The sequence below is a fragment of the Podarcis filfolensis genome (genome assembly GCF_964270895.1).
Source record: "Podarcis filfolensis genome assembly, chromosome: 8".
Taxonomy (NCBI): Eukaryota; Metazoa; Chordata; class Lepidosauria; order Squamata; family Lacertidae; genus Podarcis; species Podarcis filfolensis.
This window is the reverse complement of record NC_139611.1, coordinates 18,982,210-19,009,572: the sequence shown is the minus strand read 5'-3', so window position 1 is coordinate 19,009,572 and position 27,363 is coordinate 18,982,210. Positions and strand designations below refer to the sequence as shown.

At 46.8% G+C, this 27,363-nt stretch overlaps 1 protein-coding gene across 2 annotated transcripts in view; it reads left to right on the top strand.

Annotated features, from left to right (window-relative positions):
• C1QTNF12 (C1q and TNF related 12) overlaps nucleotides 1–25,208 on the top strand; it is a gene marked incomplete at its 5' end in the record, with an annotated part of 37,368 nt that extends 12,160 nt beyond the window's left edge. The window contains 7 exons of one of the 2 annotated variants that reach the window (XM_083628937.1): nucleotides 5,859–5,978; nucleotides 8,141–8,252; nucleotides 9,639–9,820; nucleotides 14,296–14,404; nucleotides 14,706–14,796; nucleotides 20,004–20,082; nucleotides 21,629–25,208. In XM_083628937.1, coding sequence (XP_083485063.1) covers nucleotides 5,859–5,978; nucleotides 8,141–8,252; nucleotides 9,639–9,820; nucleotides 14,296–14,404; nucleotides 14,706–14,796; nucleotides 20,004–20,082; nucleotides 21,629–21,727 — 792 coding nt within the window. In that variant the 3' untranslated portion in view covers nucleotides 21,728–25,208. The remainder of the gene's footprint in view (nucleotides 1–5,858; nucleotides 5,979–8,140; nucleotides 8,253–9,638; nucleotides 9,821–14,295; nucleotides 14,405–14,705; nucleotides 14,797–20,003; nucleotides 20,083–21,628) is intronic. The other variant, XM_083628938.1, reaches the window with a different exon arrangement.
• Between the last annotated feature and the right edge of the window lie 2,155 nt (nucleotides 25,209–27,363).

Sequence of the window (27,363 nt, the reverse complement as noted above, 5' to 3'; positions counted from 1 at the left end):
CCTGTTGATGATGGAACTTTGGCAAGGGAAGGGCCTGTGAATTGGCTGGGGAGGCAGTCACTCCCAGATTCCATTTTTGACAGGCTATTGGTGGCAGTGGGCAGATGCTCTGCCACCAAACTACGGACCTTTTTTTACTAGGAACAGAGGAAGCTGACTTACGACATGACAGCTTTGCTCTTCTTCCACAATTGGAAGCAGGAATGCTTCTGAAAACCAGTTGCTGGAAGACTCATGAGAGCAGAGTTCTTTTGTGTTCGGGTCCTGCCTGAGGGTTTTCATACACACACACACACACACACACACACACACACACACACACAGTGGTACCTCGGGTTACATATGCTTCAGGTTACATACGCTTCAGGTTACACACTCCGCTAACCCAGAAATAGTGCTTCAGGTTAAGAACTTTGCTTCAGGAGAAGAACAGAAATCTGGCTCTGGCGGCACGGCGGCAGCGGGAGGCCCCATTAGCTAAAGTGGTGCTTCAGGTTAAGAATAGTTTCAAGTTAAGAACGGACCTCCGGAACGAATTAAGTACTCAGCCCGAGGTACCACTGTATGTATACACACACACACACACACACACACCATTTTCAACATTATAAAACATACTTTATATCTTATACAGGTTTTTTTTACTTCCATCAATCACATCTGAAAATTTTCTAATATTTTCCACTTAATCTACATTTCTTACTTTCACTATTACTTTTAAATATCATAACTAATGTCTCTCTTCTTTATCTTCTTTGCAATATTTCATATATTCCTCCTTACAAAACTTCTTGTAGTCCTGCTAGCGTAATTTGTTGATTACAGTTGCTCTTCAAATAGTTCGCATATTTATTCCAATCTTCTGTGAATCTCTGGTCCCGCAGGTTTCGAATCCTTCCTGTCGTCCTATCCAATTCTGCATAGTCCATTAACTTTGTCTGCCATTCTTCTTTCGTCGGTATTTCTTCCTGCTTCCATTTCTGGGCCAACAATACTCTTGCCGCTGTTGTTGCATATAAAAACAATTTAATGTTCTGTCTATTAATGTCCTCACTTACCGGCCTGAGGGTTTCCTAGAGGCATCTGGTTGGCCACTGTGAGAACAGGATGCTGGAGTAGATGGGTGTTGGGCCTGATCCAGCAGGGCTCCTCTTATGTTCCTATGTAAGTCACGTCATTGATCCTCCCAGCTTAATGTCATCTACACCAGCTGGTCTTCTGCTGGCCCAGACCCAAGGCCCGCCTTTGACACATGATCTATAATAACATGGGACCCATTTTTACATTTCCACTTTTGATTTATACTTAACTAGCGGGGGTGATTTGATTTATACTTAACTAGGGACGCGGGTGGCGCTGTGGGTTAAACCACAGAGCCTAGGACTTGCCGATCAGAAGGTCGGCGGTTCAAATCCCCGTGACGGGGTGAGCTCCCTTTGCTCAGACCATGCTCCTGTCAACCTAGCAGTTCAAAAGCACGTCAAAGTGCAAGTAGATAAATAGGTACCAGTCTGGCTGGAAGGTAAACGGCGTTTCCGTGCGCTGCTCTGGTTCGCCAGAAGTGGCTTCGTCATGCTAGCCACATGACCTGGAAGCTGTATGCCGGCTCCCTCAGCCAATAAAGCGAGATGAGCACTGCAACCCCAGAGTTGTCCGCGACAGGACTTAATGGTCAGGTGTCCCTTTATCTTTACCTTTACCTAGCGGGGAATGCCCAGGAATTTGTAGAGAAACCAAGGCGTACTGTGATTTATTTAAATGGGTACAGCAGTGTTATTTGTGAGTTTGTGGTCGCGCCGGAAACTGGGCAAAGTCACGGCAAAGTCATATTTCAGTCCACCATCTCTATTCAGAATGGCACTTGGCACCCAAATGTTGATGAAGAGCACTCTCCCCATCTCAGGAATCCTTGTGCCAAGCTTGGTGACGCTATCTTGAGAGGCAGCTGAATCAATAGAGGACAAACGGACAATCCATTTTCCAAAACGCGCAGTAGACAATGCCTGATAATGTGCACTATTAAGCCTAAAATGGCAGTTCTCAGTGCAGTATGCCTTAGCATCGCCACCAAATGAAAACCAATGATTTTTAAGCTTCATATTTGCCTGAAAGCAGAGAAGAAGCTATTGAAAACGAGTGATTTTTGCATGCTGGGGGAAGTCCAGTAAGCTGCAGAAGTAGAGTAGAAAGTGAACAGGGTGCCCTTGCTCCATAGAGATCTCCCTTACTAGAAGCATCAATATAGGAAGGTGGGGCATGTGATTGGCCAAAGATATGTACAGTCGTACCTCCACTTACGTATCCCTCTGGATGCGTAAACTTCGGGATGCGAACACGGCAAACCCGGAAGTATTTTTCCAGGTTTCACTGCACATGCATGCGCAGAAGTGCTCTACGTGCCGTGCACATGCGCAGAAGCGGTCCTCCCATTGCGAATTCCTCAGGATGCAGCCAGACCTCCAGAACGGATCCCGTTCACAACCAGAGGTACCACTGTATCTTGTTAAATAAATGGCTCATGCTTTTCCTGCCATATTGCAGCACTCGTGGAGATGGATAGAGCAAGTACCTCATCGGAAGAACGGATCCTAGCCCAGACACTACCCATAGGGTTCCTTTGGTCTAGTCAGCCTTAACTGGAATCCAACATGGCACAGACCTGGAGCTCAGGTGTAGGTCCTGATTCGTTGGTTGAAGATCTATGATCTATACTGACTCCATTGGCTCATTGCTGGAGTCTTTCCCAGCCATACCTGTGGATACCAGGGGTGGCACCTGGGCCCCCTTCGCATGGTAGAGACCTGCCCCCCATCAAGCTGGGGTCCTTCTCAGAGAACAAAAATTGGGAGCATCAAGTGGGAGGGAGCACCCTTGGCACCCAGAAGGTTCCATGTTCAATCCCTGGCATCTCCAGTTAAAAGGGATCAGTTAGCAAGGAGAAGAGCCTGGAGTGGCGATGGGGGTCAAATCTGCCTAATTCACACTTTCTGAAACAATACACAACATGAAACACAGCTGCCCTGTGAAATCTGCACTTTTCCAAACATAGGAATGCACAAAAAGCATGTACAAAAGAATGTACATACTGAGGTAAAATTGCTTAGATGAGGAAAAATACACAACACACATTGTCTTAGGGCAGGCATGGCCAAACTTGGCCCTCCAGATGTTTTGGGACTACAATTCCCATCATCCCTGACCACTGGTCCTGTTAGCTAGGGATGATGGGAGTTGTAGTCCCAAAACATCTGGAGGGCCAAGTTTGGCCATGCCCGTCTTAGGGGAACTTGCTTTGTAATCAAAGGTTAGGCAAAACTGCATAGACAAATGTGTATATTGGGAGAAATTTGGACTAAAAAGCTGGTGAGTTTTTATTAGGATTAAAGAAATAAAATCTAACTTGGTGCAGAAATGTGGAGGAGTAAATTGGGGTGGGGGTTGGGGAAGGAAACTGAAAGTGACAGAGTCATAGAACTGTAGAGCTGGGAGGGACGTACAGTACAGTGGTACCTCGGGTTACATACGCTTCAGGTTACATACACTTCGGGTTACAGACTCCGCTAACCCAGAAATCATGCTTCAGGTTAAGAACTATGCTTCAGGATGAGAACAGAAATCGTGCTCCGGCGGCGCGGCACCAGCAGGAGACCCCATTAGCTAAAGTGGTGCTTCAGGTTAAGAACAGTTTCAGGTTAAGTACGGACCTCCAGAACGAATTAAGTACTTATCCCAAGGTACCACTGTATAGCCGAAAACTCCAACGAAGGAGAGTCCCCCACTTTCTGAGGGAGCCATTCCACTGCTAAATAGCTCCAGCCATCAGAAAGCTCTTCCTAATGCTTAGTTGGAATCTCCTTTCTTGTAATTTGAGTCCATTGATTTGGGTCCTACCATCTGGAGCTACGGGGGGGGGGGAGGGGAGCTTGTTCCATCCTCCATGGGACAGCCCTTTAGATATTTGAAGGTGGCTATCAAATCTCCTCTCAGTCTCCTCTTTACCAGGCTAAGCATACCCAGCTCCTTCAACCGTTCCTCATAAGGCTTGGTTTCCAGACCTTTTGTCATCTTGGCCACCCTCCTGTGAACACATCCCAGCTTGTCAAGATCCTTCTTAAACTGTGGTGTCCAGAATTGGACACAGTACTCCAGGTGTGGTCTGTCCAAGGCAGAATAGAGTGGCAAGACTATTACTTCCCTTGATCTGGATGTTGATCTGCTGATGCAGCCTAGAATAGACTTTTGCACTTCATTCACCTCTAGCTTGGAGAACTGCAACCTTTCAGAGCAGGCAATATTAGTCTAGATGGAAAACTACCCTGACTTGGTATATAAGGCACCTGTCATGGATGCTGTAAGTTGCAACCTGCACTGCAGATCTTGCAGTGAATGGTTGGACTAGGTGACCAGAAAGTTCTCTTTATGATCATGCACTCGTAAGGGAACCAACAGAATTACCTGCCTTCATTGCTAGACGCCCATTGCTTCCTTGCAGGGCTTAGGTGCTCTGGGCTTGTTGCTATCTTCCAATCAGAATGTCTGGCCTCAGTGCCCTCTAGCTGTGAAATGGGATTTTTTTGTGCTTTAAACGACAAGTAAAGCATTTGAAAGCAGGAGCAGGAGGAAATGCTTCTCCGTGCAAACCTTCTAAGGGCAAAAATAAAATCTGCTTCTAATTTTAGTTAAAGTGGAAAATAAGCCTGGACAATAGCTCCTTGGTGTTAATAGCAGGGGTGGACAGAAAGTAGATCTACTGGATCTCAGTGGTATGATTTCTGACTCCCCATTATTTAGCAATATCAGCTACAACGAAGGGCTTCAGTTCTATGCACAAGTACTAATCTAGGAGCGAGTTGTATGTAACATTGAGCCTCGTTGTTCCCCAGCTGTAAAATGGGCCTTAATATTGAAGTATGAAGGCATAGCTTGCTGTTTCTTAAAACTGTGAGGTCTTTAAAATAATATATCTCCCATGGCTAAAGCTTCTGCTTTTGTTTTTTCTCAGCCTTAGCATTTATCCCCACCCCCAATTTTAAAAATATTTTTTCCTCCTCAAGCATACACGTGGCTCTTAATTTAGGTTTATTGAAAATGCAAGACAACCATTCTGAGCTCTGAATTTCTGAACTGCAAAATTTGATTTTCAACTTTGGAAATCCTCATGGGGAAACTGAAGTATTTTTAGCCCCAAAGTCAACCCTCAATGCCAAATTTAGAGGGTGGGGGGGTGGGGGTTCCTGGTATCAATAAAAATGGCTTTCTTTTCTGTTCCACTGAAGGAACCATTACTGACAGCTGAGCAACACTGTTGGATTATGTATCTATACATCTATATATGGGGTAATGTCAACTGAACAGTTAATGTGCAGAACAACAGGCCATTGTGAACATTCACAAGACTTTGTGGCAAATGTGCACATAATCTGTCCACGAATTCTGCAGATTTCCCAACTGATATACGGCCTTGGGGAATGTGCATCTCTCGGCTATATACTCTTGTTATCATGCATAGCCTCCAACAGGTCTTGGGGAATGAGTGTATCTCGACTACATTTTTGTACATTCTCCAGCCAATATGCACAATCTTCAACAGGTTTTGGGGAATGTGCACATTTCCCAAGACCCTGTGGGAAATTATGCGTATACTGCCAAGGAAATGTGCACAGTTTGCCCTTAGGGGACATATTATGTGCACGTTTTCCATGAGGCCTGGTGAATGTGCACAATGGCTGGTTATTATGCACATGAACCACTCAATTTATATTACCTCCAACATATTCACATGCAAGCACACACACATATATAATTGGCTGTGGATAAAAGACTCACAGTGCCCTCAATCCTTCTTCTTCTTTCCTTAGATGTTAGAGTCCCCAGACCCTCGCATCACTGACCCGCGTCGGACGTGGATTTCATTTGTACATCGTCCTGATGACGGCAGCAACTCCAAAAAGAAATGCAAAGGCAGAGATAAGAAATTAGTAGGTTATTCTCGGAAGCACTTTTAGCTGTCCATTACATCCATTGTGATAATAAACCCTTCCCTCTGGTTCTGAAGTTCAGGGTGGGAGTGCCGTTAATCTGTGCAGTCAAAATAGCACCATCCATCTATGAGAGGGTGGGGTCAGTTTGGGGAAACTCCAAGGTTTGCAGAAGTAGAGAAGCATTTGGGGGGGGGGCAGTGGGAGGATTGCAGTTTTATGCATGTCTATTCAGAAGTAGTCCAGTGAGGAATACTCCTCCCGAGATAAATGCAGGGCCGGATTTAGGTTTGATGAGGCCCTAAGCTACTGAAGGTAATGGGGCCCTTTATATGTCCAGTTGTCCTTTGTCAACAACAAATTGTCGCTGTTTTTTGTGTCAAATATATGCTATATGGTAATTTATGGACCTAATAGGTACCTAAAGCCATGTGCACATAACAAAATATGTATTTTAAAAAGTAATTGTTGAACTGAAATACAATTAAGAAGTATATTAATAGTGAAATAATTATTAAGCTCTAACTTAAAATGATTGGGGGCCCATCACTTACATCATAGGAGCCCACACGACACAAAACACTGTTGCTGTACGTAGGTTTTATTTTATTTGTTTTTTATCTTATATTTTGCAAATGTACATCCAGTTTTTTCCCCTTTAATTTTTATGGGGGGACCCCAAGAGAGTGGGGCCCTAAGCTATAGCTTGTCTAGCTTATACGTAAATCCAGCACTGGTTAAATGTGTGTAGGATTGCAACCTAGGGGTGGGGGGGCAGTGAACATATTGCCACTCACATTCGTTTTGTGAGTCACCGACCCCCAGTTCCGTCTTCTGCCTCCCCAGTTGAAAGATCTTGAGCCCTAGGGCTGCAAAGAACAGAAGAGGAGCCCTGCAGCTTATATCTGGCCCGTGGATGTAGCCAGGATTTATGTTGTGTGGTTTTTTTTGGGGGGGGGGATACCCACCTATCACCATCGTCTTTCTGGCTCTGTGTAGCTGATTCGGAACAAAACATCTCAACAACAGTTTTTTAAAAAATTCTTTCTTTTGACCCCATGTGCTCAGAAAAACCTGCCATTTCGGTTTCAGATATTCTGATTATTTCTACTTTCAGTTAAGTATTTTTATTTACTGGATTGGGGGTGGGCAGCTGCTCCTCTGCCTCCCTGGCTACACCCATGATCAGGCCTAAGGATTACTGACTCCAGCATCGTGTTCTCACAATGGCCAGCCTTATGCCTCTGGGAAGCTTGTGAGCAGGACCTGAGTGCAACAGCTACTCTCCTTTCTTGCAGTTCCCAGAAACTGGTATGCAAAGGTTTACTGCCTCCGATAGTGGAGGCAGAGCAGAGCCACCTTGTCCTCTAGCAGAGCATCGTGTGATTTGCTTTCGGATTATTCTCAGCTTCAGTCCCTGGTGTCTGCAGTTGGGGGGGGGGTCTTTATCCTAGGAACAGAAGAAGAGCCTCCTGGATCAGGACTCATGTTGTCCAGTGTCCTGTTCTCACAGTGGCCAACCAGGTGCCTTTGGGAAACCAGCAAGCAGGACCTGAGCACATGAGCATTACTCCTACCGAGTGTAGCCATCATGGCTAGTAGACATTGATAGCCTTGTCCTCCAGGTCTACCAAATCATCTGCCAAAGATCCTGAAGAGCAAATGCCAACGATTTGATGTTGGGCTAAGTCACCTGGGGTAAACCTTTGCCTGCTGAACTACAACTGCTGTCATTCACCTGACCATTGGCTACCCTTGCTAGGGCTGATGGGAGTTGTAGTCCAGCAACATCTGGAGAGCAGAAAGTTCCCCACCCCTGGATGGCCTGACCCAGCATCTGACAGCTTTGCTTGCGGACTTGTCAAAAAAGGCAGCACCACAGAGCAAGTCTAACTGTGTCGCTTCGTTCCTTAAAACTGGCTTTCAGGGCAAATTGTATTTTAATTGTCGGGTGTATTCTCTCCCCCACCCCACCCCCAGTTTGTATTATTCTGTATTTTGTAAATGTGGTGAGTTTTGCCTTGAAACCCAACTTGGGAGAAAGGTGGGATATAGAATCTATGAAATGAAGGAGTCAAATAAAATAAACCAGGCTAACGTATTTATCACAAACGAGGTTTCTGAATCCCCTCCCTCTCCCCAAACACTCTTCTTTCTTTCAGCGTGGCCTTGTTGGACCTCCAGGACCCCCAGGCCCTCCAGGACCCCCGGGGGCTCCAGGGGCAGAAGTCACCCAGGAAGTCCTGCTGCAGGAGTTCAAGAAGATGTTAAAAGGTATGCGGGTTCAAGAGAGGCCGGCCTCCTTCCAAGCTCAGGCAGCAGCATCTTCCTCTCTCCTTTTTCTCAAGCCCTCATTTTTTTTTTTACTATGGCTCTGTTGTTGTTGTTGTTGTTTAGTCGTTTAGTCGTGTCCAACTCTTCGTGACCCCATGGACCAGAGCACACCAGGCACTCTTGTCTTCCACTGCCTCCTGCAGTTTGGTCAAACTCAAACTGTCCAACCATCTCGCCCTCTGTTGTCCCCTTCTCCTTGTGCCCTCCATCTTTCCCAACATCAGGGTCTTTTCCAGGGAGTCTTCTCTTCTCATGAGGTGGCCAAAGTTTTGGAGCCTCAGCTTCAGGATCTGTCCTTCCAGTGAGCACTCAGGGCTGACTTCCTTAAGAATGGATAGGTTTGATCTTCTTGCAGTCCATGGGACTCTCAAGAGTCTCCTCCAACACCATAATTCAAAAGCATCAATTCTTCAGCAATCAGCCTTCTTGATGGTCCAGCTCTCACTTCCATACATCACTGGGGAAACCATAGCTTTAACTATATGGACCTTTGTTGACAAGGTGATGTCTCTGTTTTTTAAGATGCTGTCTAGGTTTGTCATTGCTTTTCTCCCAAGAAACAGGCATCTTTTAATTTCGTGACTGCTGTCACCATCTGCAGTGATCATGGAACCCAAGAAAATAAAATATCTCACTGCCTCCATTTCTTCCCCTTCTATTTGCTGGGAGGTGATGGGACCAGTGGCCATGATCTTCGTTTTTTTGATGTTGAGCTTCAGACCATATTTTGCACTCTCCTCTTTCACCTTCATTAGCACCATACATTTAAGTCTCATCTGAAGCATGTTCAGAACATCAGAAGAGGCTCCCTGCTGGGATCAGGCCAATGGGTCCATCTGGACCACTGCTTCTCAAATGCCAGCTGTTTTGGGACTACAACTCCCACCATCCCTAGCTAGCAGGACCAGTGGTCAGGGATGAGGGGAATTGTAGTCCCAAAACAGCCGGAGACCCAAGTTTTGGAAACCCTGCTCTAGATAGACCAGCAAACTGATCTCACAGTGGCCAACCAGATACCCCAATGGGACATTTGCAAACAGGAGTTCAATACAAGAGCGCTTGTATGGTGTTGCTAGGGCCTAAGGCTGTTCAACACCATATGTTTAAAGCACATGACTCCTTCTGGGAACTTTAGTTTGTATAGGGGGCTGGGGATTGTAGTTCTGTGGGGAAGGGGCAAACTACAGTTCCCAGAATTTTTTGGAGGGCAGGGCAAAGTGCTGTAAATGGATGGTCAGCCAAACTCACTCTTCCAGTTGGACAGAGAAGCTGGATTCTCAGGGCCAACAAGATGGTCTCCTATTTTTTTCCATTTTTTTTTTACAGAAGCCACTGAGCGACGGGCCCCTCCGGCTTTGCCAACCCCCCTGAGCGAGGCGCCCCCTTTGCTGCTCTCCCTGGAGGAGGCCTCCCCCTACCGGCGAGTGGAAGAGGCTTTTCACTGCAAACTCAAGGGCCAGATCGTTGTGGACAAGAAGACTTTGATGGAACTCCAGAACTTCCAGATGGTGAGGAAACCACATCTCTTTAACTAGTGGGCGTTATCGGACGGTGTGAGGCACGTATTGGGTTGTAGCCAAGGCTAGTCCTGATTAGAGTAGACCCACTGATGTTAAGGACTAACTTAGGCCATGGCTACTTCCCCCAAAGGATTCTGGGAGCTGTCATTTGTTAAGGGTGCTGAGAGCTGTGAGGAGACCCCTGTTTTCCCTCAAAGAGCTACCTTTCCCAGAGTTCCCCAGGAAGAAGAGTTGATTGTTAAACCATGTGGGGAATCATAACTCGGGGGGGGGGAGATAAGGGGTCTCCTCGCAACTCTCAGCACCTATAGCCAACGGCAGCTCCCAGAATCCTTTGGGGGAAGCCATGGCTGTTCAAAGTGATATTATAGTGTTTTAAAAGTGAGAATGTGGCCTAAGTTTGTGGTTTGTTTACTTACTTTAAGGATTTCATAACCCTCTCAGCCTTGGAATGGCAAGTTTGAGTCCTAGAGCAATTCTTCAAGCTCAGTGAATTGTCAAGAGCCTCTAGAAGTAAAATCTCTGCATATGGAGGTTGGAAGGGGGGGGGCAAAGTTCTCTGGAAGGATAATCCTGGTGCCATGCTAATTGGCGTGGAGAGAGGGAGACTTAAGACATCTTAATAGCCATCAGGGGCTGTAATGGAGGGAGTCAGTCCTTTCTTAATTATGTTTGGCGGATTCCTGGGGCCTGCCCGTGCCAAGGGGTACGCTGGTGCCAGCACTTGTGGGCCTGAGCAGGGCGTGTTTGGGGCACGAACGTAGCCGTGAGTCTGCGGCACAGTTGCTGTGGGCGCCGACAGCAGGATGAGAGGGCATCCTGGTGACGAAAGGGAAAAGAGGGCCTTGTCAAGGCGGCATTTCATCACCTCTGTCTTTGGGTGTATCTGCAGACTGAACACAAAGTCCTTGAGAATCAGAAGTGGGGAGAGAGACCTGTTGCACTCCAGCCCTGCTTGTGGGGTTCCCAGAGGGCCATCTGGTTGGCCACTGGGAACACGGTGCTGGGCTGTGTTGTGTGTTGGGCCCAGAGGCGCCAACTTCTCTGGACAATTGAGGGGGCCCGACACAAAGTCCTGACGTCACGCGTGGGTCCCTCTGAATGTTAAGGGGACCCAGCCCCTAAAAAAAAAAAAAAGATTGAGGGTCCGTAGTGCCTCAGGCCCCAGGAGCCAGTGCCCTAGTTTGGGTCTGATCTGTCAGGGCTCTCATTCATCATTCTCCTCCTGGATATCTTTACTAGGTATCCAAATTTGTGAATGACATGGGTATGTTTAGCATAGGGAAAGAGGAGGCTGAGAGGAGATACGATGCCATCTTCAAATATCTCAAGGGCTGTCCCATGGAAGATGGAGCAAGCTTGTTTTCTCCTGCCCTGGAGGGTAGGACTCGAACCCATGGCTTTAAGTTACAAGAAAGGAGATTCCGACTAAAGCCGGACAGTATGAGCTGTTTGACAATGGAATGGTCTCCCTCAGGAGGTGGTGGGCTCTCCTTCCTGACGTGCAGCGTAAATTAATAATGCAGAGTTTTTAAGTGAAAGAATAAGAGCTTTACTGAGTTAAAATAAACTTCTTCATAAACAACATGGTTCCAAACCGTTTGACTGAGATTACATTCTGACTCTGCTCACAACTGAGGCAGACTGACTCTGACTGAAATCTTACAGAGAACACACAGAGAAAATGGCTGCTACTTATAAGGAGAATGAGACACATGTCAGAGTGACTCAACAGTTAGCAGCTGGCCTGAATAACTTTAGTAGGCCCAAATGATTGTGCAGTCCCAGCACTTCCCAGCCTGCTTTGCTGCTTCTGCTTTCATGTGTCTTTGTCACATGACACTTCCTTGGAGGTTTTTAAGCAGAGGTTGGGCGGCCACCTGCCATGGATGCTTTAGTTGAGATGCCAGCATTGCAGGGGGTTGGACTAGATGACCCTTGGTGTCCCTTCCAACTCTCTGATTCTCTGATTCAATGGCTACCAATGGCTACTAGCCACAATGGCTATGTTCTCCCACTACTGATGGAGGTAGGATGCTGCAGGATAACAGTGGCTGGGAATCGCAAGTGGGGAGAGCTCTCAGTTTCTGCTTGAGGGCTTCCCACAATGAGCCTGTGGTTGGCCAACCTAAGAGCAGGATGTTAGACTCGATGGACCTTTGGCCTGATCCAGCAGGGCTCTGCTTAGGCTCTTATTATATCTTCATGGTTCTGGTGAAGCAGATGCTCTACTGCCGAGCTCAAGTCCTCATAAGGAATGGGGGCACTATGTTGACGTCCTTTCATTCTGCAAGAGACAGAGAGGGAGAGAATGGCGAAGCTGCAGAGGGAGAGAGAGAGAGGGAAAGACGTGAAGAAACAGGAATGTTTTATCAAGCGGTAATTTACTGGTGCCGGAAAATTGCCTTCCATTTCAAGTCCGCGGTTTCGGGGGAATTAAGTCGCTGCCTCCGTTTTAGTTTAATTGCTTTTAACGAAAGGGGGGAAGGAACAGAGCTGCCAAAAATGGGTTGGCAGCTTCTGCCTAACAGATTGGAGGGGGACACACACACACACAAATTTGAAAAGGGGAGTGGAAGGGCCCATACCATATACTAGGGGTGTCAAATAAGCAACTGAGAAGAATCAAAGCTGTCTTATGCATGGCCTTTGGCTTGATATTGCTCTCTACCGTCCTACTCTCCAAAGTGGTACAGCCTTCCAACAGACGCATCATAGTGCTGATAATGCCAAGGCTGCAGGTTCGATCCCTGTATGGGACAGCTGTATAGTTTTGCGTTGCGGGGGGTTGGAATGGATGATCCTCAGGGTCCCTTCCAACTCTACAATTCTATGATTCTATGTAGGTTTGCTCTAGCTCTGTAGCTGTTGAGCTAACTCAAGCAACCCACTCATTTTGTCTGATTTGTGTTGATAAATATATTACATATATCTGCCAGTTTTGTGGATTTTAGCTGTGTTTTATCCATCCTTTTACGATGGGCCACATCCCACTAAGTCCTTCTCAGAGATAGAGCCACCGAAATTAATGGACCTACATCTGTCATGCTCATCCATAAGAACGTATGAAAAGCCCTGCAGCTGAATCAGGCCAATGGTCCATCTAGTTCAACATCTTCTCACAGTGGCCGACGACATGCCCATTAGGATTGCAGTCTTATCTGATGGAGGATCTATTGTATATTATTTTTTTACCCTTAATGTTGTTGTATTAATATGCTGGGACCCTTGGGCCAAACACCATATAATCGTCATCATCATAAATATTATTATTATTATTAGTAGTAGTAACAACAATTTCAATATTATTATTAGTAGTAGTAGCAACAACAATTAAAATATTAATATTAATAGTAGTAGTAGTAATAATAAATATTATTAACAGTAACAATAATTACTAATAGTAATAAAGTTACCTAGGCAAAACCAGCTTTCTCTCTCTCCTGAAAAAAAACACCACCCAAATTCTGATGTTGCAGCAACAGCAGAACCTCCAATTAATGGGCTTTTTTTTCCCTTGGCACATTAAAGCTAATTTTCTCCTCCTCCCTGACTTGAGCCAAACCCACACCGCAGGAGCCAAAGATAACAATAAACACCCGCACTGAGTTTATTTTAGGCTAAGTCCGATAATCTTTCCTGCCAGCTTTGCAACTGGAGACCTCTCCCTTGCATGGCAGCAGCTAAACCCGGGGTGGGAGGTGGGGGGCGCTCTTTAGGCCTCCTCGGTCGGTCCCCCCCAAAAAACTGTAGAGATGAAGGCAAAGAAAAACAAAGGCCGCTAAGCCCTCCCCAATGGCGCAGAAGAAAGTGATTCGGTAGGGCTAGGGGTGTGTGTATAGAGGGAGGTTGGAGAATTTTGCCAAAACAGAAACAGGAGCAGAAATGGCCAATGTATACTTGTTCGTCCTACATCTGGAATGGAAGTCAATTGGGCGAACATGATCAGCAAATGATACATAATTGATTATGGTTCCTTGCCTCAACTCCCCATTTGCATTGTGTTTTCTTTGCCATGAAATGAGCCGGGTGGAATAATGTCACAACCATGTTCCTGGGATAGCTCAGTTGATAGAGTGTGAGACTATCGGTTCGAGACACACTTTGGGCAAAAAAGATTCTTGCGTTGCGTGGGGTTCGACTAGATGACTCTTCTGACTCTACAGCCTTATGATTCTTATGTGATTACTTGGTGTTACGGATGTTATGATTTTGTTACAGTGGACAAACGAGACGAATGGTGCCATTTTTGGTGAAAGGCTTAACTGGGGGAAAAGATTAAATGTTAAACTTAAGGTGGATACAACCCTGCGATTCTTGAATGTAAAGTGGTCTGGTGATGTTTAAAGTCAAAGACACAACACAAGAAAGCTTCTGTGTGTTATGAAATAGAGAGAAGGGGAGCAATGGAGGTGGTGGCCAGGGTCTCATTGGATTTGTGACGGTGTTCTTTTTCTCCCTAGCCTTCGGCCAAAGGAGCCTTCCTCCGGGGATCTGGTTTGAACTTAACCACCGGGAGATTTACAGCATCTATATCTGGCATTTATCAGTTTTCGGCCAACGTCCACATTGGTGAGTGGGAACTCTTGCTGCTGGCAGATAACATGTCCTTTTGCCTTCGTTTCACAGCCGGTACGGTCTTGAAAAAAGAAGGTCAAATCTAACCCTACGGAAGCTGGTTCCTCTAACACAGGGACCTTATTTATGCCCGAGGGGCCAAATTTGCTTCTGGGCAACCTTCCAAGGGCCACATGCCAGAGGCAGAAGTGGGTGGGGCAATAAATGTTGATGTTAAATTTGCATCCAAGGCTAATTTCTGTGCACACATCTCTATATTCATTACATACCCTCCTTCCTTTTCTTTTTCTCCAAGACCACAGTGAGCTGAAAAGTAAACTACAGCTTCGAGCAAGAGACAACGTCCGGGTGCTGATCTGCATCGAATCCCTCTGTCATCGCAACACGTAAGTCACTGGGATGCTGCTGCAATACCATCTCAGGGCACAGGTGGGGAACCTTTGGACCATTGTCCGAATGTGGTCTTCCAGCTCTCTGTGTCTGGCTCTCAGGACTCTCCCCAGGCCACACACCCTCCCCAGCTAGGTTTCTCCCCAGCCCTGCTTTGTACCTTCCTTGAGCACCTTTGCCTGGCTGGAACATGTCCTTGAACTCTGAACTCATGCCTGCAAGAGAGGGGTGGGTGTTGAAACCAGCCTACTGCGCAAAGGTCATTTTAAAATCCACTGCTCCGCCCACTTTTACCTCTGGCTCCGCCTACCACTGGCATGTGACCCCCCAGAAGGGAATGCAGCCCTTGGAATGAAAAAGGGTCCCCCATCCTTGTTCCAGCATCTAGCATCTTTATGGCAGGCCTAATCTAAGGTTTCTTTCTCAATGGATAATTGAAGTAACAATAAGAACAATAGCAATAGCAATAGCCCAGCCATTCTTTCCTCCCTGAAATACACTTGAGTCTCGACTTATGCTTGTCAGAATAACACCAGCACATTATGAATAGGATTCAATAATAGGAGTCAAAAGGGAAATTGGAGGTCATTTTGCTCCACCCTCTGCTGGGCGCAAGATCTTCAATGCTGGAGGCAACTAAGATAATGAGAAAAGCTCTGCTGGATGAGGCCAATGGCCCATTGGGGTCAGGCATCCTGTTCTCTCAGTGTTCATCCAGATACCTACAGGAATCCCCACCGAAACAGGGCCCATGGAAATTAAGAACATAACTAAAGCCTGCTGGATCAGACCAAAAGCCCATCTAGTCTAATACCCTGCCAACCAAATGCTTCTTCTGGATATCCTGCAAGCAGGACCTGAGTGCAACAGCAACTCTCCCTACTTGTGAATGCCAGCAAGTAGACATCTTGCTTCCAACACTGAAGGCAGAACATAGATGTCAGGCTTAATAGCCTTCTTCTCCATGCTGCTTCCCTGACTAACCAGTTTCTGCATAAAAACCTTCAGTGAAGCAGAGCAAAGCACTCTGTTTCACCGCTCTTATCAGTGAGGCACTGCTCCTATCTTTTAGCCGAAATTGACTTTCCTGCCGTTTCCACCCCCACGCTCCTTCGTGCTGGAGCGACAGAAAATGCACCTGCTCGATTTTCCTCAGGACAACCCTTCAATCCTCTCGTGGTCTCCCCTTCATCTTCTCTTTTCCAGGGTTCATGGCTAACCCTGGCCCACGGCGGCCATCTTTGTTTTGGATGGTTCTTTGGAAGTTGACTCATTCTGGAGCATTCGGGGGTCGGAATGGCTGCCGTGCACAAAAATATGGCAGCCTTGTGCATTCAGACCTGTCTCCCATGGCAACCATCTGCAGCTCTTCTGAAGGCCTGCAGCTTCTCAATTGAAAGGGCTGTGTCTCCTCAGTAGGCCTCGTTGGAAAAGCTTAGAGATCTGCAGTTCATTTGGCAGAGGGCAGTGGTGTTCCCCCAGCCCTTTCTAAAACACCCCCATGCTTTCCTTGCACAAGAACGGCCATTTTGGGCCTTTTCTCTTTCCTGATTTGTTCTTTGTCCGCCACACTCGCCACAACTCTGTCAAAACAAAAGTGGGGAAAATGTCCTCTGAACGGGTCTCTGCTGGCAACTCTTGAAACCCCACAGAAGCCAAAAAGTGGAGCTGGAAGAAAGGTTTGGGAACGCGGCTGTGCCAAAGCCCCCCCCCCTTCCTCTTCGTGACTCAGATGGAACCAGCTCGCTTTTAAAGTTCTAATTTAAACACTTTTATTGGAGGAACAGTGAAGAAGGTGTGGAATGCTGAAGAATTAAAAAAAAACCCAGACCAGGCCTTGTTCATAGACTTTGTTGGCTCCCCCAAAAGACGCCATGGAGCTTGCAAGGAGTTGTTATTAGTAGCAGTGGGTGCTGGGAGATGGCAGAAACCCCTTGAACCTGATAGTTTGGCAGATACCGCAGCAGGGAAGAACATAGAGTCAGCAATAAATTGCATTCATAACACGAACACAAAATCTACCGCAAACCAGGAGCTTAATACATCAACGCAGCCAGTTGATGTTTTCCATGGGGAAAATCTGGGTGAACAGATACGTTTTAAGCAAGAGCCAAAATGCCTAATTAGGGAAGAGAGGATGTGTCCCATTTCGTTTTCTCATTTTTCCGGCCTTACAGTCAGTTCTCCACATTTCCTCTTGCCTTTTTCAAAGAAGCCCCGCATGAAAATTCATCTGCTGTTTTGTGAGAATTACTCCTAATGTATCCATTTTCATATGCAGCTTTGCCGAATACACATATTTTGTTTTGCAAGCCATTTCCCCTGATATAATGCATATTTGTTTACCATTTTCCCTTATATGCACTTTAATGCACAGTTCCACCAAGTTTATTTTCATTTTTCGCATTTCTATCCCACAAGGAACTTGAGGTGGTGTGTACATGGTTCCTTTCTTCCTCCCCATTTTGTTCTCACAACAACCCTGTGAGGTAGGTTAGGCTGAGAGGCTGCACCAGGCCCAAGGCCACCCAGTGAGTTTCATGGCTGCTTGGGGATTTGAGCCTTGGTCTCCCAGGTCCTAGCCCAACACTCCAGTCACTGCACCACACTGGTGTGAAGATAAACACTAGCTTAGTTTTTTAAAAATAAATTTTATTGTTTATAGCCCAGCGGCCCATCACAATACAGTATGAGCAGAAATCACACTGCTACAGAACTAAAGACATTGCATGCCACCAGACCAGGACAAATCTACAATGTCCAAAATATAGGAACGTTCCTTCTATTCAGCATCCCTGGGCTTTGGCACTTGCACAAACCAGAAAAGTTGCTCTTACCTTTCTTGTGCTAGTACAAATAGTGTCACCCTATAGCTGATGCACATTTTGACATCTGCCAAAACCATTTAATTTTCGAATCATCCGGTTGACTTTCTAAGGCGATCTGAAAAGGGGAGACAAATCTAGCTCTGGGTGAATCATACAACGGGCAAAATGAAACATAATGTAAAAGATGCTCAGTAGACCCTCCGGGGTTTCAGATGTAAATATTTCCCGGCCCTATCAGGAGATGTTGGACAGGTGGCCTACCCACCAAGCCAGGGTCTCTTCTTCAGCTTTGGAGCAATTGGCCATGCTTGTAAAGGCTACTCCAGTTGCTGAAACAGAGGTGGAAGAGAGCCTCCAGCAAGTCAGGGGGCTGTTGCTCTTGGACCGTCTCTGGATAGGGGTGGATTCAGGTGAACGTTGGAGTTGGTTTTTGGCATGGCGGCTGTGGAAACTGGGAGCAGTGGAGTGAGGCGATGGTTTCCGTTCCCTCGGGTTGCCTCACCTCTTATGAAACATGACGAGGCCAGGGCATCGGCTGGCTCGGGGCATGCCTCTACCACCTGCCCAACCTGGCAGTGCCCCTTTATTAGGGCTTCGCTTGCACCTGCAGGGTGGGGCATGAGACCTGTTGCAATGTCGGTAGGAGAGCAAGCCCAAACGAGCCATCAGCTGGCAAAACTGCTGAGAGCGAAGAGCATGTCGTAAACATGGGGGGTTGTAGCCAATGTCGGTCCTACTCAGAGTAGATCCATTGAAATGAACCGGCGTGGCTAATTTAGGGGTTGCAGCCAACTTTAATCCTCCTCAGACTAGACCTTTTCTGTTGTACACAACTACACCCTCCTCAAAGTAGACCCTAAGTTGGCTGTGGTCATTAATTTCAATGGACGCGTGTCTGACATTATTAATGGTCACGTCTAACTTAGGTTAACATTAAGGGTCACGTTTAACTTAGGTTCATTCATTTCAACAGGTATGCTCCGAGCAGAACTTATTTGGCTACAACCCATCATTTTTTTACTTGGTTAGTCATCTACCTTAGAACCCAGGGATGGATGGAAGAAATTTAAATTAATGTGTTTGTTGCTGAAACATCTCCATTTTGTTTTGCTCCATTTCCTCCAAATTATCTTCCAAAACAGACTGTGTGGGGAACCTCTGGTCCTCCAGATGTTGCCACACTACAAATTCCAGCAGGCATGGCCCGCGGCCAGAGGGATAAGGAGAGTTGTAGTTCAGCAAAGGTACAGGGCCAGAGGTTCCCCACACAGTCATTTTTTCCCAAGATAATTCGGAGGAAGTTGAACAAAATTTTAAAATAGCCCATTCCTATGCATATACAGTGGTACCTTGGGTTAAGTACTTAATTTGTTCTGGAGGTCCACTTTAGCTAATGGGGCCTCTTGCCGCCGCCGCACCGCCGGAGGACGATTTCTGTTCTCATCCTGAAGCAAAGTTCTTAACCCGAGGTAATATTTCTGGGTTAGCAGAGTCTGTAACCTGAAGCGTATGTAACCTGAAGCGTATGTAACCCGAGGTACCACTGTACAACCGGAAGCAAACTGGTACTGTGTTCAGTGGGGCTTCCTCATGGGTAAAGGTGCAGAGTAAAGTTAGGGCCAGCTTGCTAATACACCTGGCTTTGCAAGCTGGTGGAAACCACAGAGGAAACAATGAGAGCATACTGTAATTGGAGGGGCAACCCAAATGATCAAGGGGTGGAACAATTCCCCTATGAGGAAACGTTGATGCATTTGGGGTTGTTGTTTTTAAGTTTAGAGGAAAGGCAACTAAAAGGTGACATGGCAGAAGTTTATAAAATTATGCTCAGCATGCAGAAAGGGGACAGGGGAAAGTGTTTCCTCCTTCTCTCATAACGCTGGAACTCGTGGACATCCCAACAGAAGCTGAATGTTGGAAGCTTTGGGACAGAGGAAAGGAAGTGCTTCTTCAGGCAGTACATAGATAACCTGCAGAACTCACTTCCACAGGAGGAAGTGGGGACCGCTAACTTGGGTGCTTGAAAAGAGGACTGGACAAATTCTAGGAGGTTGAGGCTACGAATGGCTATTGGCCTTGATGATTATGCTCTGCCTCCGTGATCAAAGGCAAAAAATGCCAATTTCTGGAAATGGCAGAAGGGGAGAGTGCTCTTCTTTTCAGGGCCTACTTGCAGGCATCTGGCTAGCCACTGTGAGAATAAATGGACTATATGGGCCATTGGCCTGATCCTGCAGGGTCTTCTTATGTCCTTATAAATGATGGAGATCTTGCGGAATTTGAGCTTGCGATACCCCACTTCTCAGCCACCGTGCTATGCCAAGCTATGACTCTGGTCTGTGAACATCTGTCTCCCTTTCTTTTGCACCTTGCAGGTCTTTGGAAGTTATTGCTGGTCTGGAAAGCAACAGCAAGATCTTCACCGTTTATGTCCACGGATTGCTGCAGCTGCAGGTATAAGGGGGTTGTAGAGCTGGCGGTAATGTAGCCTATAAAGAGAACCAGTGAATTGACGTGGGTGGCACTGTGGGTTAAACCAAAGAGCCTAGGATTTGCCGATCTGAAGGTCGGCGGTTCGAATCCCCGCGACGGAGTGAGCTCCCGTTGCTCGGTCCCTGCTCCTGCCAACCTAGCAGTTTGAAAGCACGTCAAAGTGCAAGTAGATAACTAGGTACCGCTCTGGCGGGAAGGTAAACGGCGTTTCCGTGCGCTGCTCTGGTTCACCAGAAGCGGCTTAGTCATGCTGGCCACATGACCCAGAAGCTGTACGCCGGCTCCCTCGGCCAATAAAGGGAGATGAGCACCGCAACCCCAGAGTTGCCCACAACTGGACCTAATAGTCAGGGGTCCCTTTACCTTTACCTTTTAGAGCTGGCGGTAATGTAGCCTATAAAGAGCATCAGTGAATTGAGACAGACTCCCGCCCCTGGGGCCACCATTTTTATGCAACAGGTTCGGCAGGTGGGAAGAACCATAGCTCAGTGGTAGGGCATGTGCTCTGCATGCAGAAGGTCCTGGGTTCAATCCCCGGCATCTCCATTATTAGGTTTTATTTTGTCTCAGGGCAGATTACAATTAAAATTCTGAAAACGCTGTAAAACAGCTGCAAATTATAGAAATAAGATGGGTCCTAAAAACATGCACCTCAAGTGTCGAAAGCCAAAGCGTGCTTTGTCATGGAGGGGAGGGAGCCCCACAACCTTCCACAGGGAAGGCCCTTTCCTGGTCTGCCACCCCCACCAACTCCTGAGGGTGGCAGAACAAGCAAGAAGGCGGCCTGTGCTGATCTCAGCACCCAAGAAGGTCTGTAGGGAAGGAGCAGGTCTTTTGGGTATTTCATCCCTGAATAGCTCAGGGCAGTGTTCCCCAAACCTGGGTCTCCAGCCGTTTTTGGACTACAATTCCCATCATTCCCCCTGCCAGCTAGGTAGGGACGATGGGAGTTGTAGTCCAAGTTTGGGAAACACTGGCTTTGAACGCTAATGGGAGCACCTTCAACCAGTCCTGGAAACAAACTGGCGACTCCTGGGCTTGTGGTTCTCTTGTAGCTTTGTACATTGGCTCCCAGTATGTTTCCGAGCACAATTCAAAGTGTTGGTGCTGACCTTTAAAGCCCTAAACGGCCTCGGTCCAGTATACCTGAAGGAGCATCCCCACCTCCATCGTTCTGCCCAGATGCTGAGGTCTAGCACCGAGGGCCTTCTGGTGGTTTCCTCACTGCGAGAAGCCAAGTTACAGGGAACCAGGCAGAGGGCCTTCTCGGTAGTGGCACCTGCCCTGTGGAACACCCTCCCACCAGATGTTAAAGAGAACAACAACTACCAGACTTTTAGAAGACATCTGAAGGCAGCCCTCTTTTAGTGTTTAACAGACTACTGTATTTTAATACTTTGTTGGAAGCCGCCCAGAGTGGCTGGGGAAACCCAGCCAGATGGGCGGGGTATAAATAATAAATTCTTATTCTTATTCTTATTTCTTCTTCTTTTCCCTTGTGGTGCAGCCTGGACAATACACTTCCATCTTTGTTGACAACAGCGCTGGTGCCCCTGTCACCATTCAGAACGGATCCGATTTCATGGGGATGCTGGTGGGAGTCTAATCCCGGATGATCCTCGACGCAGGGGAGCAGGGGGATGAAGATGCAGCTGAGGACCTGCCTGTCCGTACTTTGCCACCTCTGCCCCAGGGAATCACCTTCTCTTTGCCGTTAGGCTTCTCCAGCTGAGTGACGCAAACAATACTTTCCCTTCTCCCCACGGCATAGCAATAATTCAAGACAAAAATCACGGGAGGAGAACAGCTCTTGCCACTGAACCTAAAAGACCAGATCTATTTCGTTCCCAGTACAATATATTCACAGGACACCTTCACTTCCTCGGCCTCGGCTCTGAGATCCAAAACTTTGCTTTTGCTTCGGGATACAGCGTTTTGTTTTTGAAAAGACCAACCTTCCAAGGACATCTAACTCTCATCTGAACTGGGGGGGGGGGCTTGGAGAACTGGGGGTAAGTGGGTCTCTGAAGGCATAAGAAAAACAAAGGTGGTTCCAAAGCAGAGCACCTGCTTTGTGTGTAGAAGGTCCTTAGTCCAGCCCCCAGCATGATTTGAGAAACAGCAGACTCCCTTCTGAAAGGATTCCTGTTTTCTGATTCCACCCTACCTAATTGGTTTCCTTTAAAAAAAAAAGGCCTAAAAAGCTTCTTGCAATTTAATGCCGAACCGTTTTTTAATCAGCCTTCCCGTTGCAGATGCAAAAGCATGTCCCACAAAAAATGGATGGAGAGCAACTAAGTCCCTTGGACAAGTTACTCTCTCTGGACATCAATTGGTGGTGCGGGTTTTTTTTTAAAATCTGTTCCTGGCAGGGAACCTATGCCGGCCCCTCCTGTGAACCACTTAGACCTTCCTAAAGTAAGCAAAGGATCCAGCTATATGGTTGTAGCCTATGATGTCCCACTCAGAACAGACCCATTGAAATGAATGGACTGAATCATCCCGTTACTGTCAGTGAGTCTACTCTGAGTCCAACTAGCATTGGACACAACCCAAAACGAATGGAATAGCTGCAAAGTTATTCTAACAGGTGGGTTGTGAGTCGCAGGAAAAGCTGATGAAGGAGTCCCCACTTTCAGAATGGGGTTTCATCCATTCATCCTTCAAATTCTCCATCTTCACCACATCCCTGAATTTTGTTGACATTCCAGCCCTGCTTTCAAGTGATCGTTGTCGGCTTGTGTGTTTGTGTGTATGTGTGTTTGCGTGCTGGCTCTGGCTGAGTTGAAAAACAGTTTAATAATTATTATAATTGAGAAGAGAACTGTATATTATTTAAATTATCTGTGCTTGACCGCAAGTGCCCAGCCTCACTATATACAAAGGCCGAGGAAGGCAAGTCTGGAGCTATTTGAAATTGGTGTGACGTCGCCAGAGTGATTTCTGACGGGATTTTGCCGCTCCAGGGGGAAAGAGAAGGGGGACACGCTCCCACCAAGCACAGACTCCCGAAGAGACAGAAAGGATGTGTTTGGGCTCAAGCATCATCACGGCAGCTGGCAGATTTCCACTAATTTCTTTCCAGAGACTTTGACATGCAACTGTGGACTTAACCATCAACACCCAGCCTGCACCTTCAAAGGCTCCCCACCCCGACTGCTTAAGAATCACCTCCCCAGGCCTTTTGTTGCGTTTCAAAGTAACCCCATTAGGGCAGGACAAAGTGTTACAAATCCATTTCCCCCCTCTGCATTCGTATGATGAGCTCTCATTCGTCTCCTAACCTTGTCGATACACTTCTCTGCTCTCCCTGTGCGGGAAGCAGGTAGTGATTTAAACAGTCCACACCTGTCCACTTTGAGCAGGGCAGGATCCTGCTGGATAGCTCAGTTGGTTAGAGCGTGGTGCTGTTAACACCAAGTTCGCGGATTCAATCCCCGTAAGGGGCAGCTCAGGGTCCCTTCCAACTCTATGATTCTATGAGATGTCAGCAGTGGGCAGGGATGGATTTAGCAGCCTGGTACTGGCAGGAGAGATGTCCAGCAGGGGAGCTGTCCAGCAACGACCTAGTGCTGGTTCAGCAAAGCTTTTACATTAGCCAACAGACTGGGCGAGACGGGGTGTGTGTGTGTGTGTGTTATAGCAGGCCAGCTTTTCCTGCCTCTTCCTGGCTTCTCAGCAGGGCCCTGTTCCCGGAACGTAAACTTGTGTTTGCCTCCTCTGAAGTAGGGAGAGATAAATTTGGTTCGTTTTACATTTGATGTGCACCTACCTGGTTTGCACTTCCCAAAACAACATGTAAAATAATGGCTATCCTTTTAAAATCTCTGAATTTTGTGCTGCGGTTCTCGAACCAAAGAAAAAAGAAAAATTGCATGTATTGGGGGAAATAGCATCGCAAAACGCATCCTATTAAGGAAAACAGCTTGCGAAAACATCTGCGTTCAGCAAAATAGCGTACCAAAAATATATAAAGGTAAAGGGACCCCTGACCATTAGGTCTAGTCATGACCGACTCTGGGGTTATGGCACTCATCTCATTTTATTGGCCGAGGGAGCCAGCGTACAGCTTCTGGGTCATGTGGCCAGCATGACTAAGCTGCTTCTGGCGAAACCAGAGCAGCGCACGGAAACACCATTTACCTTCCCGCCGGAGCGGTACCTATTTATCTACTTGCACTTTGACGTGCTTTTGAACTGCTAGGTTGGCAGGAGCCGGGACCAAGCAACGGGAGCTCACCCCGTTGCGGGGATTCGAACCGCTGACCTTCTGATCAGCAAGTCCTCGGCTCTGTGGTTTAACCCACAGCGCCACCTGCGTCCCACCAAAAATATATATGGTTGGATTAAAGAACACACCCACTACAACACAAACGAGTTTTTGAGAAATTTAAAAAATGCAGAAATGGGCCACTTGAGAATGGGGAAATGAGAAACCAAAATGGAAAGATTTGTCCACCCCAGTTCCCAAGGAGGGATGAAGGAAAGGAGGCCTGCTAAACACACACTGCATCTCCAATAATGGGGTTGGGCACAGACTCGTTGCTTCTGCTTGTTCAGTCTCAGGAGGGTCAGGAAAAGGATCTGCAGCTAGGTGGGGAGTCCCAACAGAAAGTACATTGGGTTCCTTCATGTTTCAGCCCGCTAGGTGAAGGCATCACCTGAGGTGGTGGCCTCAGAATGGGGTCATGGGAAATGTAATTCCCTCTGATCCCAGTCTGTGCTGGGAGCCATGGTAAGGACTGGATTTCCCTCTACTTTGCAGGAGGACCTATCATGCTCAGGGGCCAGGCAATGAACACAGAGCATCGTGACCAATGACCATGGGGACATGGAGCCGCCAATTTGGGCAACAGCTTCTTTTATCTTGCAACATTTAGTCCTGCCCTAGATCTTTTACCAAGCGAAACATTTCCTGCAAGCTGGGTGATTTATTTCAATTTTAATTTTGAATAAGAGTGGGGTGCGTGTGTGTCAAGAAACGGGGAGTGGGAGATGATTTCAAGCAAGCGCAACCCTTCTAGTAGCGCCTCTTGCCTTTATCGTCTTATGTTTTAATAAGATATATTAATAAATCTGTATATTTAGTCACCTTGTATACACAGCAGCCCTCGGGGCACGCATTTAAAGCTGTAAACATATCATTGCACACTGGAGGGGCTGCCAAGCAGCCTGGCATGGGATCGGCAGGCTGGCGGGGAGAGTGTTGACTTATTTATGGAGCTGGCTTGGCATTAACTGCGATGAAAGCTTGTGAAGGATAACGTGGTGCAAACAGTCTCTCTACTGCACTGTTTTCAGTCTGGCTTAAAAGCTCTAGGTTGCATCCGGTGCTAGTTCTGCTCAGAGTAAACCCATTGGAGTTAATAGACATGGCTAACTTGAGTCAACTGCATTCAATGGCTTTACACTGTTCAGAAGAGAGAATTCAGCTCTTCACTTTTCTCATACAATCCTAATGGATCGTCTTCTATGTTAGTCCAACTCAAAGTAGACTCACTGGGCCTTATCCAATGCAGCAGCTCTGCTGGTACACAGGATTTCTATGTGCAAAATGGATCTTCCTCTCTCTTCCCTCCCCCATACCCTCTAAATTAGCTCTGAAAGTTTGGGGGACCCTCCAGAGCAGATTTATTTGGGGATGCTTAACTAGGTGGAGAGGAAACAGAAATCTTGTTGCACCAGCAGAATCCCATTGGGTTCATCAGTTTCATTGGGTGGTATTCAATGCTAGTCCTGCTCAGAGTAGACCCATTGAAGTTAATGGGCATGACTAACTTAGATTAGTTCATTTCAATGAAGGACTTAGTTGAATATAGCCCTGTGGGTGTAACAGTCGGCCTGTTGAAACTAATGTAGCTAACTGGTTAAATAATTTTAGTAGGTCTATTCTGAGTAAAACTTTATTGAATGCCACCCAGTGGGTCAACTCAGAGTAGGATTTTGTTGGATACAAACCAAAAGGATTGCAATATTTAAAATTGGGAATTTCTTACCCAGGATTGCATAAGAATTCTAAGAAATCAAGGCAGTTTAGAAAAGTTCAGTCCACCATCTTGATTCAAAATGGCGCCCACTTGTACCCAAGCACAAACCTGCTCCTTGATCTCAGGAACCATCATGCAAAATTTGGTTACGATGACTTTAGAGGTGTCCAAATGCGTCATGAACAGGCAAACAACTTTCCCAAACATGTAGCAAGACTAGCAACCTATTACCCAGCGTTGCTTGGGAATTCTAAGAAACCCAAATGTCAGTGCAGTTTTCAAATCACTTGTTAAAATGCAGTGCAACTTCCAAAGCTTGGCTGTGTCATTATGATTCAAAGCGGCTTCCAATCCTAAGTGCAAACCAAAACCTGCTCCTCAAACTCAGGAACCGTTATGGGAAATTTAGCAATGACATCAGTGCTTCCACATCAGTGCCGTTTTGAGAAGTCCGGTCAGCCATCTTGATTCAAGATGCCATCTAATTCTATCCAAACATAGATGAAAGCCGCCTTCTTGATTTCAGCAACCGTGATGCCAAATTTGGTAATCATCTTGAGAGAAAATGGGCAGACCGACAAACACCTTTCCCAAATATCCAAGATAACAGAAGGGTAAGACAGTGGTTAGTATAAGGAGTCTGGTGCCTTCCAAGTATTGTTGGACTCCATCTCCCATCAGCCCCAGCCAGCATGACCACCGGCCAGGGATGATGGGAGCTGTAGGCAGGTAACATCTGGCGGGTTCCTCAGCCCTGGAGAGCAAGACTCAGTTGCTCTCTCACTTCCTTTCATCCTGTGCTTCCAGCAAACCATGGTTTGCTTGAACGATGGTGTAGCACAACACTGGTTAACCCTAACCATACCCCTTTCCAATGGTACACACACCTGAAAATAAAGGATGCCCACCACACTAAATAAATGGCACCTTCAAAAACTGATCCTTGGAATGGATCCTTTGGGGAAATAAAAAATGGGAACCCAATGGAGCTTCGAGAGCTCTGGTAAGTTCCACCCCTCAACCCATGGGATGGACTGCAGCTCAGTGGCAGAGCATCCCTGTTTGAACCCCTGGCATCTCCAGATAAGGCTGTGTGATACCCCTGCTGGAAAACCCGGAGAGCCACTGCCAGTCAGTGCAGACAATACTGAGTTAGGCAGACCAATAGCCTGCTTTAATGTGACAGCTTCCTATAAATTTGAGGAGGGATGTGGCTCAGAGGCAGAGCTTCTGCTTTGCATACAGAAGTTCCCAG